The sequence below is a fragment of the Nuphar pumila genome, chromosome 14, assembly GCF_984573655.1.
Source record: "Nuphar pumila chromosome 14, dmNupPumi1.hap1.1, whole genome shotgun sequence".
In the NCBI taxonomy this organism is placed as follows: Eukaryota; Viridiplantae; Streptophyta; class Magnoliopsida; order Nymphaeales; family Nymphaeaceae; genus Nuphar; species Nuphar pumila.
This window is the reverse complement of record NC_143262.1, coordinates 3,071,727-3,088,035: the sequence shown is the minus strand read 5'-3', so window position 1 is coordinate 3,088,035 and position 16,309 is coordinate 3,071,727. Positions and strand designations below refer to the sequence as shown.

Sequence of the window (16,309 nt, the reverse complement as noted above, 5' to 3'; positions counted from 1 at the left end):
CTTTCATACTTTCCCTGTAAAGAAATGAGTTAGCACAAAAATGCAAAACATAGGAAGAGATGAAATGCTATAATAGAGTTAATATATTTATGCTTTTAATGGAGATACATATGAGGATGCATATACCTAGATGCCTATGAGAATGCATCTACCTAAATGCATATGTAAGATGCATATGTAATGCTGAAGCTAAATGGAAAATGCACATGGCATGCCCTATGCTTAATGAAAGAATTCATATGATATGATAAGAAAAAAAAGATGGCATAGAAAATGTATATGGAATGTTAGGCTGGAGATATATATACATGTATGCAACATAAGAAGTGCAAATGGTAATATTGATGTGCCTAGACTGAGGCTGCGGCAGCAAGTTGAATTTATATAACATGTGGCAATCCAGTGTGCAGGAGATGGTATCGATGTATAGGTGGCTATTATGCAGGGAATGATAGTGATATGGGTGCTTATAATAACATGTAAAAGGTGATGTGAATGCATATATAACAGCAAAGAGTGCAGAAGCTTGACAGGGGACATACAGGTGATGTGCAGTGGTGTTGTGGTGTGGAGACAACAAGTATTGACAGAATGCACAAGGTGAGGGATGTAGGAAGATGAAGATGGTGGAGCATAGCAGCAGTGAGATGGAGTGTTTGGAGCTGGAAACCACAGAGATGTAAGTGGGCTAGAGCAGTGTTTGGCACTATTGTAGGCACCAACAAGAAAGCCACAAGATTGTTGTTGTAGGTGTGATGATGAGGTGCAGCAGGGCATGAGGGTGTTGCACAGAGATGGTGTTGTGAGGGATGTTGGTGATGGTGCTGTGTTGAGGAAGGTGATACTGCTGGGGAAGGTGTTGAAGATTGAAGTGGTCCTGTGGGTGATTAGTGTAGCCTAATGCTATGTAACAGGGAGTTAGTGCTAGTGAAGATGGTATGAGGATGTGCATGTGAAGTAGGTATACAAGGTGTAGTGTGTGAAGGAGTGATGGGCTGCAAGTGATGATGTTGTGTTGCAGGGGGTGAGTGTTGTGTGGATAGTGTAGTGAAGGTGTAAATGATGAGGTAGGTATAAATGCTGGAGGATGCTTGTGAGAGCACTGGGGAGGCGGCTAATGAGTGATGCCGAAAAAGACCATGGCAAGAGTGTAAAGGTGCAACTGAATGGTGCAGGGATGTGAGGTGATGAAGTAGCTGGAAGGCAAGTAAGTGCAGGGGGTACAAATACACAGCAACTATAAGTTGCTGTGAACATTCCTAACAAGGGGGAAAGGTTGCGTATAGGAGCAGCAAGGTGAAGTGGTAAGGTGCTGGAAGGTGGAGACAGTGAATGAAAGTGTTGTGTTGGTAGTGATAATGTAACCTACAGGTGACTATGGAGAAAGTGAAAGTGTTGTGCACAGTGTAGTGGAGATGGTGTATAGGGAAATGAAAGGGCTGGTGGTAGAGTGCAGGAAATGTGAAGGCAGGTGAGTGAAGTGCATCAGGTGGCAAGGGTGTAATAGGTGCTGCTGTAGGAAAGTACAGGGAATTGTTGTAAGTGACAGGTACAGCAGGTGGAGTGCTGTGTTAGTAGGAAGTGCGGTGGAAGTGGCAAGGGATGTGGGCAATGTTGCAGGTGTGCAGGGGAAGACGCTACAGTAGGTAAATGCAAGTGAGAGGGTGTGGTTGTAGGTGCAGTATTCATACTCCCTGTTGCATCTGTCATTTTGCATGAATGTGCTGTGAATGCAGGAAAGAAATACAGTAAAAGAAAAATGCATGGCCATTGGCAATTCACACTGATTAATATTTACGATATGAGGAGGCTCATCCAAGAAGCCATGTCCTCTATCATGGCTTTTACCCCAAATAGTAAGCTATGTTCCTTGTTATCTTTCAACCATGTGACTCAGATGTAATGCAGTAGATCAATGATCTATCCTCCGCGGCAACAAACTAGCGTACAACGGGTTATTTGCAATTACAACAAATTGACTTGTTGAGCATCAATTCCTGCCAAATGACTTTATCAACTTCAGCAGGTGGGCTTTAGCAGCGTCAAATCATTAGTTTGGTCTTTGTTTACAGCTTCCAATGGCCCTGCGTAATGAATAACCAACAAAGGGGCTGCCTTCTTCTTTGGAAATCCTCCCATTGCTTATAGATATATTTTGTTATCAACATCCAACAAGCAAAGTCGCCAAGATTTTACTGTTACAGGTAGTGTAACTTCTGCACTAGGCTTCAAAAGGGGGTGCAGTGGAGGTTTGTGTAAGGGTGGTATATGCAATGAGCTAGAGATGTGTTATAATAATATAAAAAATCCATATGCTAACAAATGATAGAACAAAACTCCAAAAGTGTTGATGACACAGAATATACAAAAAAAAAGAAACATAACTAATATAATGAAACCAACGAGAAAGAGAACGAATAAAGAGAACAAAACTCAAATTACAATAGTAAATGTAGAGTGAACTCGATGTAGGGAGCCTAAAATAAAATCATAGAAACTATGACAGAGGATTGAATAGTTGGGTAGTGGATGTATAGGGGATAATGTACAGATGCATAAGTGTAGCAATATGCAAGGCATGTATATAATGTATGACAATTTCACCCAAACTATTAGGCTTAATATTTAGAACAAACATCTCTGGTTTATCTTGAATCCGCTGGTTTTTGAAGCCTGACAACATCATGAATCATACTTTAGGAGGAAATCTTCTTGGTTGAAGAATAAAAAAAAAAAATCAGCATCTGGAGTCACATGTAGGGCTGAAATCGAGAACTTAATAAATATGCAAGAGTAGTGGTTGAATTCAGAATTGTGAAGAAAATGTAAAAGTTGAAAACATAGAGAACAATAGGATATATACAAAACAAAAGCTCGGTCAATGAGATGATATTGCTCACCGCCCTTCATGGCCTCATTAATCGCGATGGTACTTAATGACATCCCAGTTAGAAATATGCACAATCCAGAACGATGCAACAAAAAAATATACAGGTGAGATGTAGCGGATATTCAAGTGCAGGATATATGGAATTACAGAGCATAGAGATGCAAGGAAATAAAATGGATCTAAGGGGTCTAACGATGATCTGAAAATAGAAACAACAAAAAAAATATGTAATCCGATGCTAAGGAATGAATCAATTTATTAAAATCAGAATGAATGCTAAAAGATAAATTCTAAAACGTGAAGATAAAAAGAAAAAGGGGTAAGCCGTGAGATGCAAAATGATGTTATACCAAATCAAAATGCGCAAATGCTAACAATGAATGTAAGAATGTACAAAAGATACAGATGATGAAGAAACAAGAAATACGATACAAAAAATGATGATGCTCTTAGACAAATTACAAGAAAAAAAATAGCAAGAACAAAAGTAAACCGAAAAGAATTCAAAAATGAATTACAAAAGAAGAAAAGAGTTGTCAGAATAAGGATATTTCGTTGATATTGCACAGGTGTAGATCGATTTTGCCATAAGCAAATCGACACTACATGGGTGCCTTAATGAAAAAAATGAAAAAAAAACAGGAAAACAAAGGAAGAGAGAAGAGGAAGGGCACTTACAGTAGTGGAGCTTTAGAGGGCTTCCTTTAGTTGATCGAAAGGGAGAAAAAAAAAAGTGAAAAGAGAGAAGAAGAGAGGAATGAGAAGGAGATCGGAAGCAATGGTGGGGTGAAGAGGCGATCATGAGGAAGAAGAGTCGAGAGAGAAGGGTGAAAACGGATGAGGAGAAGAGGACCCTGCGATGGTTTTTTATAATAGCAAGCCGTTAGAATATTTTCAAGAGGGGTCCTTTAGTTTTAGGAATTTTCAAAAAGGTGGTTATATTCATAAGGCTTTTCAAAAAAAGGGGTTTAAGATAATTTTTTTTTTGAAATCATTTTATATTTTTGAGCAAGATTCTAAAAATAAGAGGAAAATACGAGGGATTTTTAGGAAATGGGGTCCAAACGAGGTTTTTGGAGTATTTTTATAAAATAATTATTTTGAAAATCAAGATTTTTATAAAAAAAGATTTTGTGAAAACACAAGGTTAAATTTCAGAAATTGGGTTTCAAAATGGGTTTGGATCCAATATTTTGAGAGAATATTGAGTTTGGATCTTGAATTGAGATTGGATCCATCATGGCAGTATTCCATGTGGAGCCTGCAATCTGCTGCAGTGGGCTCAATACAATGCTGTTATGTGATTGGCTAGTATCACATAGCTAGGCACTCCTTGGATCACCGCTCATGGTAGAGGCCACTTGTAAATGTCACCAAGTTGACGGGAAGTCACAACTTTGAAACCTACCATGGATGGCATTCCTTGCTGCAAGGTCAAAGCTGGGTGTACTCTCTGGTGGGTAAGCGACCAACCGGAAGCCCGCCAATGTACGGTTGGTAATTTATAGGGTGGAGGTTTTCCGTCGAATTACCGAAAAAAAAAAAACTTCTCATATCCCCCCTTTTCACCATTGCCCAGGTCCCTCTACCTCTCACAATTGATAAGTGTGGTGGAACCCACACATTAGATTAAGACTGTGGGCCCCTTACATTTGTTAGGATGGGCCCTTAACCTGCTACCATTTTAAATAATATAAAATCAATTGTTTGCGTAAACAAAGCTCACTCATCACAATGTCACACTTTGAGTGTGCCATGTGATGGCACCTGATCCTGGCTCTCAAAGCAACCATTCAAGGCAATATATGTGTAAACCACAACAGTGTATGATGGTACATTTTCTTGTTTGACTTGATCCAACAGCCAAATTTTTAGAACTAACTATTAAAACAATGTCTTTTATATGATTTTATTTACTGTGCTAGTAAGTTTAATCATTCATATTCAATATACAGCAAAATTCAACCTCAAAGGTGGTGAAAAGTTGACATTCATGAAGATAAGAACGATACATGCATGCACACAAACCCCTAGGGAACAAGGTAAAATGGTGACTACTGTTTGGGCTAGGGGTGGGCAACGGGTCAGGCCAGGCATGCTAATGGACCGGGCTGTTGATTGGGCAGGCCCGGTAAAAGACCGACCATCAATTGACGGACAAGTCAAAAGCTCGGTTTGGGCTGACTCATTGCGAAAACCCCAGCCCACAGCCCACCTGTCAGCCTAATTGGGCAGAGCCAGGCCTATTATATTACATATAATATGTATATTATATTAAGTAATGGGTCCGTGCTAAACCCATTTGGTCATAGGTGGGTTTTTATAAAGTTTGAAAAATCAAAGGTCCAAAATCTTTTTAATTTTTTGAGGTTCCAAACATCTTTGTTATTCATCAAAAACACATGATCTAAGTGTAGATTTTTAGTAAATCGACCATGCCCAACACATTTATGGGGTCGAAACCACATAAAAAACAATGGAGAAGCCCGAAAAACCTATTTAGCACGAGGTTTAGCACCAAATGGGTTAAAAATAGACCTATTTTCCATATTATATTATGCATAAAATATATATTGTATGTTATATATATACACGAGAGGGTCATATCGGTGCGGTTTGGGAAGAGCTAATAGGCCCAAGCTCGGCCCGTTGCAGGCTGGCGGGCCCACCTCTAGTTTGGGGGTACATACTACTGAACATAAGACACCACTTCTCATAATTCTTTTTGTTTTTTGTGGATCAAACCCCACAAACGTGACCTATATTATTTGTTTAGTGACGAAGGAGTTTTTGTTTTATATTTGTGAGTATAATCAGCTTTTGTCAAGGAAATCAGTGGCCAACAATGTGCCAAAATTTTCCTATGTCAAAACTTTTCTCCGTCTTCTCTATTCAAAAGTTGAAAAGACGCAATCCAATGTATGATCCTTAACAAACAAACTTTGAAAATAGAAGATACGATATAATCTCTCAAAAACTTTGAAGATACGCAATCCAATGTTTAATTGGTTCTCAAAAACGATATAATCTCTCAAAGATAAGATATTTTCTAAATATTATATATTTTAAAAAGTTTTATATTAGTATATATATTTTTTGAAAGGCAAGCTGGGGTCAGGCAGACCTTACCACAGGGGCGTAGCTACGATTCATGTGGGGGGGGGGGGGGGCAAATAGGGGTGTAGCAAAAAAAAAAAATTTGTGTGATAGTCGGGGGTTCGGGGACAGCACCCCAAAAAAAAAATTTGAGATAAAATAAAAAATAGCTACAATTATTAATAAAAAATCTATTTCATATGGACAAATCAAACTATCTGCTACCGTCTTTCTCAACCTCAATGGAAAGTTCTTAAACTTTATCTAATGGCAATATATAACACTGGTGCGATAATTTGAAGTTCATAACAATGCATAAATTTTATTTATGACAAAATAAATCAAAATATAAAAGTACCAACTAAAATGGACCCCGACGATTACCCGCAGCATAAAATTCATCTATAAGATAATCTATAACTAAAGTCATAATATACTCTCATTCGATGTACAATGTCATACAGTCAGCACGAAAATAGTCATCCATTTTGTTATGAATTTTCATCTTCACATGCTTCATCACTGAAAATGCTCGTTCTGTAGTGGTCGTAGAAACTGGTAATGTCAATACAATATGAGATAATCTAGTTAGCATGACATAACTTTTTGACCTTCCACTTGCAACCAACTTTTGATACAAATCAGGTAGAGTAGGTACTTGAAATCGAGGATCATAAACCACATTAATCTGATAATGTTGTAACTCTACTTTTAAGTAAAATATATCTTGTGGTGTAAAATCTGGAGGATATAACTTCTCTGCAAGCTTGCAAATATCAGCTATATTAAATGATTCAAATGAGTTTCTAAGATCCAATGTCGCACTGAGAGAAAGAAGTTCGACTGATGTGTCATTAAATCTGGTATTTAACTCCACCAACAAGAGATCTATAGCTTTATTGAAAACATCAAAATGATAGTGATGCTCAACTGAGGGATACTCACGATCACAGGATCAACCAACCATATATGAACCACTGAAGTTAGGTAGGCAAATATCATTTGTTGAACAAAATGATGTTACCTTTTAAAGGAATTCTTCACAACCATCTTCTCTCATCGCCGCAGGAGGGAGGGGCCGTTGGCTCCCTGCCGACCTCCTGACGACATGAGAGAGGCATAAAGGAAAAACGGGCACGACAGGGGGCCATCGGCCTCCCGTCGGTCTCTCGACAGCACAAAGAGACACAAAGGGGGGAATCGCCGCAGGGAGGCCTCTCTGCTCCTTGTCGGCCTCCTGACTATCGCAATTCAGAGGGGAATCGCAGCAGGGAGCGGCCGTCGGCTCCCTGTCGGCCTCCCGACGCACGCATAGAGGGAGGAAGATGAGGGAGAAAACAAAGGGAGAGAGGGTCAGAGAGACGACGTACCTGGATTTCGCCATCGTTGTCGGTTGCTGCAAGCAGGGAGCGAGAAATGGGGGAGAAAGGGAATACGTAACAGAGGAAGAGGCTGCGTTTGAAAAGGAAGATGAAGAGATCAGACCGTGATTTAAAACCCTACCGGGTTTCGTATTCGACCCAGGTCTGACCTAGCTTCTGAGGTAGGACTGGGCTACAACCCAATCCCCCCCCCCCCCCGCTCCGCCTTTGCCCTACCAGTTTGGGTTTTGAACCTGCAACGTCCCAACTCAACGTGATGTGCACTAGTTGCTCCTAATAAGAGCTTCGTATCAGTGACCAGAAGATTAGTCGCTTTGGCTGGAACTAAGTCATACAAAGTTCATGATATTATTAGGTTATTGATGTGATATTATATATATTTTATATTTCTAACGTTTTATATTTTAAAATAAAATTTCAAAATTTAAATATACTGATATCTTTTCACTATAAAAAAAAGAGACAAAATTATTTATTTTTTCACTAGATTTTCTTTGCAGAGAAAATACAAAACAAGAAATGTCATAACGAGATAAGGAAGGAACCTACCCTATTTAAGAAAGGAAAGACGTTGCAAATTGCACAAGCAACTAGTCAAGGGTGCCCCCAAGGAGGGTTGGCGTAGTGGGGTGGGGCTTTGGCTGCTAGACGAGCAGTCAATGCTCGATTTTTATGTGTGTTGCCTCTCTCCGCATAGGCCCCGGGAAAAAGGGTCCTAGCCTCAAAGTTTTGAGTTGCCAGCACGATGATGACTGTAGGTATGACAAGCTGAGTCAGGTGTTTGTGCTGGGTGCGGGTTCTTCGGGTTATAAATAAATAAATAAATAAAAAAACTAGGCCAAGGTTGGCATAGTGGGGGTGAGGCCTTGACTACTAGGCGAGCAGTTAAGGTTCGATTCTCATAGGCGTTGGCCCTCTACACCAGCCAACGTGTAGCATACGTCCTCGAGGAAGAGGTCATAGCCTCGGAATTTTACGCTGCTGGCACTGTAACCCTATAAGTATGACTGGCGAACCAGGTCTTAGTGCCGGGTGCCGTTTCTTCGGGTTATAAGACTCCATGAATTATGTCAAGTACCACACCAATCCATCCGCGTCCCCCTGCTTCCTCAGCTGAGAAAGAGAGCCCAGGAATCCCAGAAACGAATAAAGCAAGAAGGGAAACTGGGAAAGATTCCTAAAATAATAAAGAAAAAGAATAATCGTGAGGAAGACAACTAGACGAGGGAAAAGTGGGAGGGGTGGGAAAATGCGACCATGCGAGGAGTTGGCGCGGCGCCCATTGGAAATTCCTTTCATCCCTTACCTTCTCTTCTTTTTCTTCTCCCTTTTATACTCCTTCCTTAGGGACGGAGGTGAGATTCCTGTTTCCTGCTAATACCAAACAAGGGAAACCCAGGGATGGGTGTGGGAAGCGGGAATTAGGATTTCTTTCCTTGTGCGGAGTTTGTTTTGGGGGTGTTGTGGGGTTTTTTGGTTTGGTTATGCTAGAGAGTAGTCGACGGGGGAGCGATGTCCTCGTGGTACAGAGTCGCCAGATCGTTGCAGGCGGTGGCTGCTCATGCGCTCCTCCTCGCCTTCACCATCCTTCTGGTTTTGAAGCTCGACCATCGTGTCTCCTACTCATGGTGGTCAGTTCTATCGCTCTTCATTCTTCTTTATTTATTTTTTCCTTTTCTTTCTTTGGATTTTTGTTGGTTGAGAATGAGATATGAGCAGTTGAATAATCGTGTCATCTTTTCTTTACTGCCTTTTTTGTTGTGTGTTGTTTATCGTTTTCTCTTTTCTGGTTGAGTGGGTTTTGAGATTGGGTTTCAATCGGAACCGAGGAAAGGGTTCGATAGCATGATGGGTTCGATTGCTTTGGATGGTATAGTTCTTATCAATTGTTTTCTGTCTGGGATATGCGAATTCCATGATTTGTGAGCTCGCCATTAATTTTTCAAGACAGAAGATGGGGCGAACTTGAAATTGTATGCCTGTTTTGCAAAGAGGTTTATTTTTATCAACTGTTGCCACGGCGGATGATGGCAGGATCTGCTCTAAGGTTTGTTCAATGCTGTAGTGAGAACTTCGGAAATCTGGGCTTATTTTGGCTAGGAGATATTTAGAGGATCGCCGTTAGTTAGTTGGATGTTTGACTTCATGTTGTAGGTATTAATCATCTGGACCTTGGTGCATTCTTTGAACTTTTTTGAGATATGTGAGAGTGAGATATAGGCATGGTAGATACTTAACCGTATTAGGCTTCCAACAGCCAGCGTGTAAATGATCGTTTTTTTTTTCTAGCTGATTGTTAGTTGAATGAAGTTTGACATCCATGTTGGCACGAGTAGCAGAGCTGGCTCGGTGTTATCTGCAAGACAGTCTCAGGAGATAATATTTGTAGCATGTTTTAGTGTTTATTAGATGGCCAGATTGTAGCCACATTTCAGCTTATAGTAGACGGACGGGTGTGTTTGCAAGTGGCATACAGTGTATACCGATGAATTTTAGTTACAGCCTATAATGGTATATTTAATGTTTATGGTGGAATGCATATTGCTGAAGCTCACTGACGGTGTGTTCGCAAGTGGCATACAATGGATACCGATGGATTTTGATTTACAGCCTGTAACACCATACTTAAGATGCATGGTGGAATGCTAGATTGCTGAAGTTCACATCAGGTTCCTGGTGCTTACTCAACACCGAGTGCCCATCTGAGCAATTAACAGTTGTTTCATCCAGCATTCCTGTTTTATTGGTTGATTAGTGAATATTTCTGGTGAAAGTTAAAACTGTATGTTTTGCAGAGAAAATGCCTGTTTTCTCTATAATGAGTGCTTGTGCGGGAGTGGCATTTGGAGCCCATATTTTAGCAAATTAATATTTGAAGACAGAGTAGGAGAATGCTGGGCGTCTGTAGAGTATCATCCTACTATATTCACTTTTCGTTGCTTGGCTGTCGTTAGGTGTCCTGATGCTAATTAATTTAGCTAGTTATTCCAATTCCTTGTCTTCATGTAGATGATCCAAACAAGGAAGGATGCTTAAATATGGACACCTGGATTTAAGCGGATACCTCCTTACGTGCATGTTATGTGTGTGTGTGTGTTTTATTGCTGTGGATAGGCATCTTATGAGCATCGTTAATGGTCATTCTTTTCTCTTGGACAGACCTTTAACTATTTGTTCAAGTTTCTTATACCATAAGTAGTGGATTTTAAATTTTGCAGGATCATTTTCATCCCCTTATGGTTATTTCACTCGGTTGTCGCTCGAGGGAGATTCTCCTTACCTGCTCCATCACCACCACGTGACCGCCATGTATGATCAAGTTCTTTATTTTGCCATCTTTAGCTGGAATTTGTATTTTTGTGTAAAGTTGTGGGGTCAAATGAGATAGCTGGATTGTTAGGTCTTAATATCTTAACCATGGGGTCTCAGATTCAAATCCCACGGGGGGTTATCCTTAGCTCTCCTATCCAAAAAAGGAAAAAAAAAAAACTAAGTACTCGAATTGCGTATATCTTTTATGTTTAGGAATTCACTCTTCTTGTCATTTGATTCACTATAAATGAAGCTTATGGTTGCCTCTCTTTTTTTCTTTTTTCTTTTTTTTCCCTCACAGTGGGCACCATGCCATGCTGTTGTTGCCACCCCACTGATTATATCGTTTGAGCTGCTGCTTTGCATTTTTCTTGAGAGCCTTTGGGGTATGTGGATTGCATTCTTGACATATAATTGAACATTGATCTTAATTTCATGGTAACTGTTGCTGCACTGGATTTTATGAAGTTATACCTTATAACTTTTCTATCATTTTCTGTTGTTTCTATGCCTCTCTTATTAACGCAAGCCATTTCCAAAAATCTATCTATGCTTAGTCCATAAGGGCAATTAAGTTTTTGCATGCACTAGGCTCTTACTTGGTTTGAAGGGTTTGCTTGCAGTTCGTGGCTCTCCAGCAGTGAACCTGAAGATCGTCTTCCTCCCGTTGCTAGCCTTTGAAATTGTTATTCTGATTGACAATTTCAGGTATCTTCCATTGTTTGAGTTTACTGTGGTTATATATTTGTGTTAGGTCTGATTTCATAGGTGTAGTGCATCAAGAACTATAACAAGATGGAACAATGTGTTGTCATATCTCCTTTTATGTCTCACCATAATCTATTTTTCTGCATCCTGATACTCTGTTATCTCTGTTCATATGTCAGTATGTTGTCATGTTTATTTCATTTTATCTATTTTAATGTAAGGAATAAACATGTATTTAGTTGTTTTGCAACACAAAGTACAAACAACGCTAGGATGCATGTAAGATGATTGGTTATGTTTTTGTTAGGGTCCTAAGGAATTTCAAACTTGTGATTTATGAACTGACGAGTATTGCTTTTAGTGGTTCACGTTTTAACTTAATTGTTCTCAACATATTTTCATGATCTTCATTGCATTTGTTAGCTTTATTTATCCTTATGCAGGATGTGTAGGGCTCTGATGCCAGGTGATGAAGAAAGCATAAATGACGAGGCCATATGGGAGACGCTTCCAGTAAGTTTTCACTATGTTGATATGGTCTCATATGTTTGTGATAACTGATAACTGCTATGTGCTGTCTAATGGGGGAATGAGTTAGTATGCATACATATTTGTATGTATGTATCTATATGCCATTTTAATTTATTGCATTCTGTAGTTTTTGTTCTGTGCATGAAAACTTTTCATATTAGGATTCACGAAGAACTTGATCTTATCCATTATTTTCAGGGCTTGATTTACTTGAAATGCTATGAAGGTAGTGTACTTTTGATATGAAATAGAATAACAGATTCTCTTTCATTTCTGTTTTATGATCAGTATCTTTGTTTCTGGTCCTCTAATTTTCCAGCTATTTCCAGTTGGTGCTGTGGTTCTGCAGCTTCTGGTGCCCTGGTTGTTCTTTGAGGGACTAATAAGTTTTTTATTTTCTCCAGCATTTTTGGGTTGCAATAGCTATGGTGTTCTTTGTTGCAGCTACCATATTTACGCTGCTGAAACTATGCGGTAAAGTTGTTCTTGCCCCTGTGGCCATGAATTCCAGTCAATATCTTATTTGATGTTGCCTTGTTTTTATCAATATCCAATAGTTAATAAAGTGTTATCTGAGAAATCACTTCAGCACAATTTGCTTACTGTTTGTTCTTTTAGTGATTTAAATATGTGGTTTCTATCACTTCAGTAGATGTCTCTGTTATGATTTAAAGTGTTGAACTTATGTAAGGGATCACTTGTAGTTTTTAATCTCCAGAAGTGTGTGCTGCAACAATGAGTATGGTGATGCAAAAATAAACACAGATAGGGAACCCTTGTTTTGAGAATATTTGAATGGGTAATCAGGCTTAAATATTCTGATGTGACAAAGCAATGTCACCAGATATCTCAATATTTTGATTTTATTGGATTTTAATTATTTTTAAAGATAAGATAAATTGAAAAAATCTATAGTAAAATAATGTGTTAAATATCACAATATTATCATGTGATTTTTTGGGAAAATTATTTGTTTTGAATAATGTTTATTATTTGTTTTCAACTTATATTATCCCATGGAAATTACTATTTTAGATTCTTATGAGAAAAAATTTCACTGTTTTTATTGCAAGACCCTGTATTTAAGACTACTCGTTGCATGAAAGCTAAGCTACTTAAGGGATGTTCCTTAGGCTAATATGGTGAACTAAAGCAGCTGGAATGCTAGATGCATCTTCTTGGCTTCCTATTCTACTCTAATACAACTAGTATTGTCAATGATATTGGTTTGCCTTTTATCAGACTTCTCTCACCAAGAAAGACCCAGGAAAGTCTTGATATAAAAGGGAATAAAATATTTATCAGCAGTAGTTGGCACTGAAAAATAGGCAGACTTAGTTGAATGTAGGTGACAGGGAACTAGGTCAAGAAAGAATGGGCTTGTTTATTAAATCTCTCATTTCCAATTCCTAGTAGCAATCAGTTGTTAAATCATGAACTTGATGGATGAAAAGGTCTGAATATGAGCTTACAGGGGAGGCCATGAAGATGGTGTTGCAAACAGTTACTGAAGACTACTATATGTTGGGAAGTCATGGAAGTTGGAAGCTAAGCGCATCTGTAATTCAGTTCCCTTATCATGAGAAACACACTTCCAATTGCATCAAATTTTCAGAATGTGAACGAAACTTAAACTAAGAAACAACACATTGGCTTAATTCTTGAATTTTGGTTCCTATAATAATGGTGCCATAGTTTACATATTTTAATTAGTTTTAAAGATAATTCTTATATGGCATAACATTTTTTTAATCCTTAAATTGCAAAATGTTTTCATTAAACTTAATAGGTATTTTAGTTTACCATTTAAAAAAGAAAATCCAAGGCACAAATGTTTAAAGCTTCTCATTGTCAGACATGTTCAGTTTCTCTTGTATATAATTCATAAGCATGTCATGCTAATCTTTACCTATTATTTGATGCTTAATAGCTATGTCACATGGGTGCGGGTGGGGGGTGCAGCACTTTCAAAAACCTTGGGTGCGGAGGTGCGGCAGGGCAAAAATGTAATATATATATATATATATATAATTTTGAAGTTTTTGTTAGAAAATGACATATATATGTATATACTTAAATATATATATATATATATATATATATATATATATATTTATATATATATATACATACTTTTCGTAATACAAGAGTATGTATATGTATATATATATATATATATGTATATAACTATATATTTAAAGTATATACTTATATTCTTGTAATACTTTTTTTTTATTTATTTTTGTAATTTTATTTCTTTCTTATTTTTTGTCTTTTTGTCAAACAGTCATAATTGACTAGAGCTGTTGGACTGTCAAAACAGCCAACAGCCTTTTTGGCAGGTTCTGTCAAACAGTCAAAATGTTGACTGTTTGAATAGAGCTGTTGGGCTACTCCCAACGGCTCTAATTAGAGCGGTTGGGAGTAGCCCAACAGCTATTTTAATAGCTCCTCTCATGTAACCTCTCTATAAATAAGGGCATGCTGCCCATTGTAATTTATATACAAAGGTAGAGGGTTTTACCTCTTACATATTCAGATTCAAGTGCATTTATGCACTATTCTTATGTTTGTGCTGTGGAGCATTTTGTATGCTATTTTGGTTTACCATATTGGGTGAATGTATGTTTTGTCAAGTTGTTTGTAGACTTGATTGTGTGAAAGACTCTTTACATGGTATCAGAGCTTGGTGTATGATCAACCGTGCATTGGTGAGTTGCCTCGTAAAGCGTGCCTTCTTTCTTTCGTGATTGGTGGTTCCTTTTTTCTTTGGATTCATCATGGGTGAATTTTTTCCGCACAATACAAGCAACTCCAACTTCATTCCGCCATTCAAACTTGAAGGAAGCAACTATAACATTTGGGCGGGACACTTGGAGACATTCATCAAGGGTCAAGGTTTGTGGGGATTTGTAAGAGGTACTATTCTTAAACCCACTCCCAAAATTACATTAGGTGAAAATGACGTTGAGACTAGTATTGAAGAAAAAAACAAAGCCATGGAAGAATACTACAAAAAATTAGATGAATGGGAAATGAAAAATGCCAAAATTCTTTCATGGATGCTTAATGGAGTTGAGACAAAAATTGCCTCAAACCTTTTGTGTTACAAAAAGGCAAATAAAGCATGGGAATATCTTAGAGGTATGTTTACCGAAAAAGATATGGCTCACAAGTATTATCTCCAAGAAAAAGTTAGAAACATTAAACAAGGAGATAAGAATATAAGAGATTATTTTATGGAGTTATCTTTCATTTGGACCCAACTTGCCCAATTTGAACCCAAATGGGAAGGAAAGTGTATAGAAATGCGGAGAGTTCAAGTTGAAGAAGAGAGACTTTTCGCTTTTCTCTATGGTTTGAGACCCGAGTTTGAACAAACAAGGGCCTCCTTGCTATCATCTTCATCACCTCCTCCTATTCATGAGATTCTCACTAAACTTAGTGGAGAAGAGACTAGGCTAAACATGAGTAAAAATGTTAGTGTGCTTGCTACTTCTAGCAATGGTCAAGAAGAGTATTGCGCACTTGCCGCATCAAAACCAGAACACTATATCAAGCCATATAAACCTCCTCATTTTAATAAGAATCGAGGAGAATCAAAAATCATTTGCCATAATTGTAATGAGCCCGGTCATATTAGGCCTCAATGTCCTAGATACAAATATAGGCCTCAAGAAAAGCGTGTTGCGGCTGCACCATCAAAACAAGATGAAGATACTTTGAATCTCAAAGACCTCACCAAATCATTATCTCAACTGACGGAGGCATTACAACCACTGCTTAAAGGATCTACCTCAGGAGCGGCCATTGCAACCTCTTCTACTCCTGGTATGTGCTCTTGGCTTCTTGATTCAGGAGCTTCTTTTCATATGACCCCACATAGATCTATACTATCCGAATGTCAACCTAATTCAAATGCATCATTTGTTTCCACTGCCGATGGTATTGCCTTGGAAATAGAGGGTGTTGGAATTTTTAAAAATGATTTGTCAAAACATAACAACTTTTATATTCCGAAAATAAGACTTATACCAAAACTTCATCTTAATCTACTTTTTGTTTCTCAAATCTCGGATCATGGATGTGATGTCATTTTCTCATCAAGTAAATGTTGGGTGCAGGATCGCCAGTCCGGGAAATTGATTGGGGAAGGTTATAGGCAAGGAGATCTCTATTATATGGATTTCCTTTGTATTCCAAAGGAATCATTTTGCAACACTGCCCAAACAAAAGACATACGGACTTGGCATCATAGACTTGGGCATCCAAATATAAGAAAATTAAATTTTGTACCTATTACCAAGAATCTTTGTAAAGATAATTTTGAATGCAAAGAATGTTTACTTGGTAAAATGGCAGTCTTGCCTTACTGTCAAAGAACTTTTTA

At 38.2% G+C, this 16,309-nt stretch overlaps 1 protein-coding gene across 1 annotated transcript in view; it reads left to right on the top strand.

Annotated features, from left to right (window-relative positions):
• The first annotated feature begins 8,570 nt into the window (after nucleotides 1-8,570).
• LOC149816086 (uncharacterized) overlaps nucleotides 8,571-16,309 on the top strand; it is a 55,355-nt gene continuing 47,616 nt past the window's right edge. Inside the window, exons 1-6 of the mRNA XM_089987609.1 lie at nucleotides 8,571-8,999; nucleotides 10,587-10,677; nucleotides 10,982-11,066; nucleotides 11,304-11,388; nucleotides 11,832-11,901; nucleotides 12,324-12,393. Coding sequence (XP_089843735.1) covers nucleotides 8,881-8,999; nucleotides 10,587-10,677; nucleotides 10,982-11,066; nucleotides 11,304-11,388; nucleotides 11,832-11,901; nucleotides 12,324-12,393 — 520 coding nt within the window. The 5' untranslated portion in view covers nucleotides 8,571-8,880. The remainder of the gene's footprint in view (nucleotides 9,000-10,586; nucleotides 10,678-10,981; nucleotides 11,067-11,303; nucleotides 11,389-11,831; nucleotides 11,902-12,323; nucleotides 12,394-16,309) is intronic.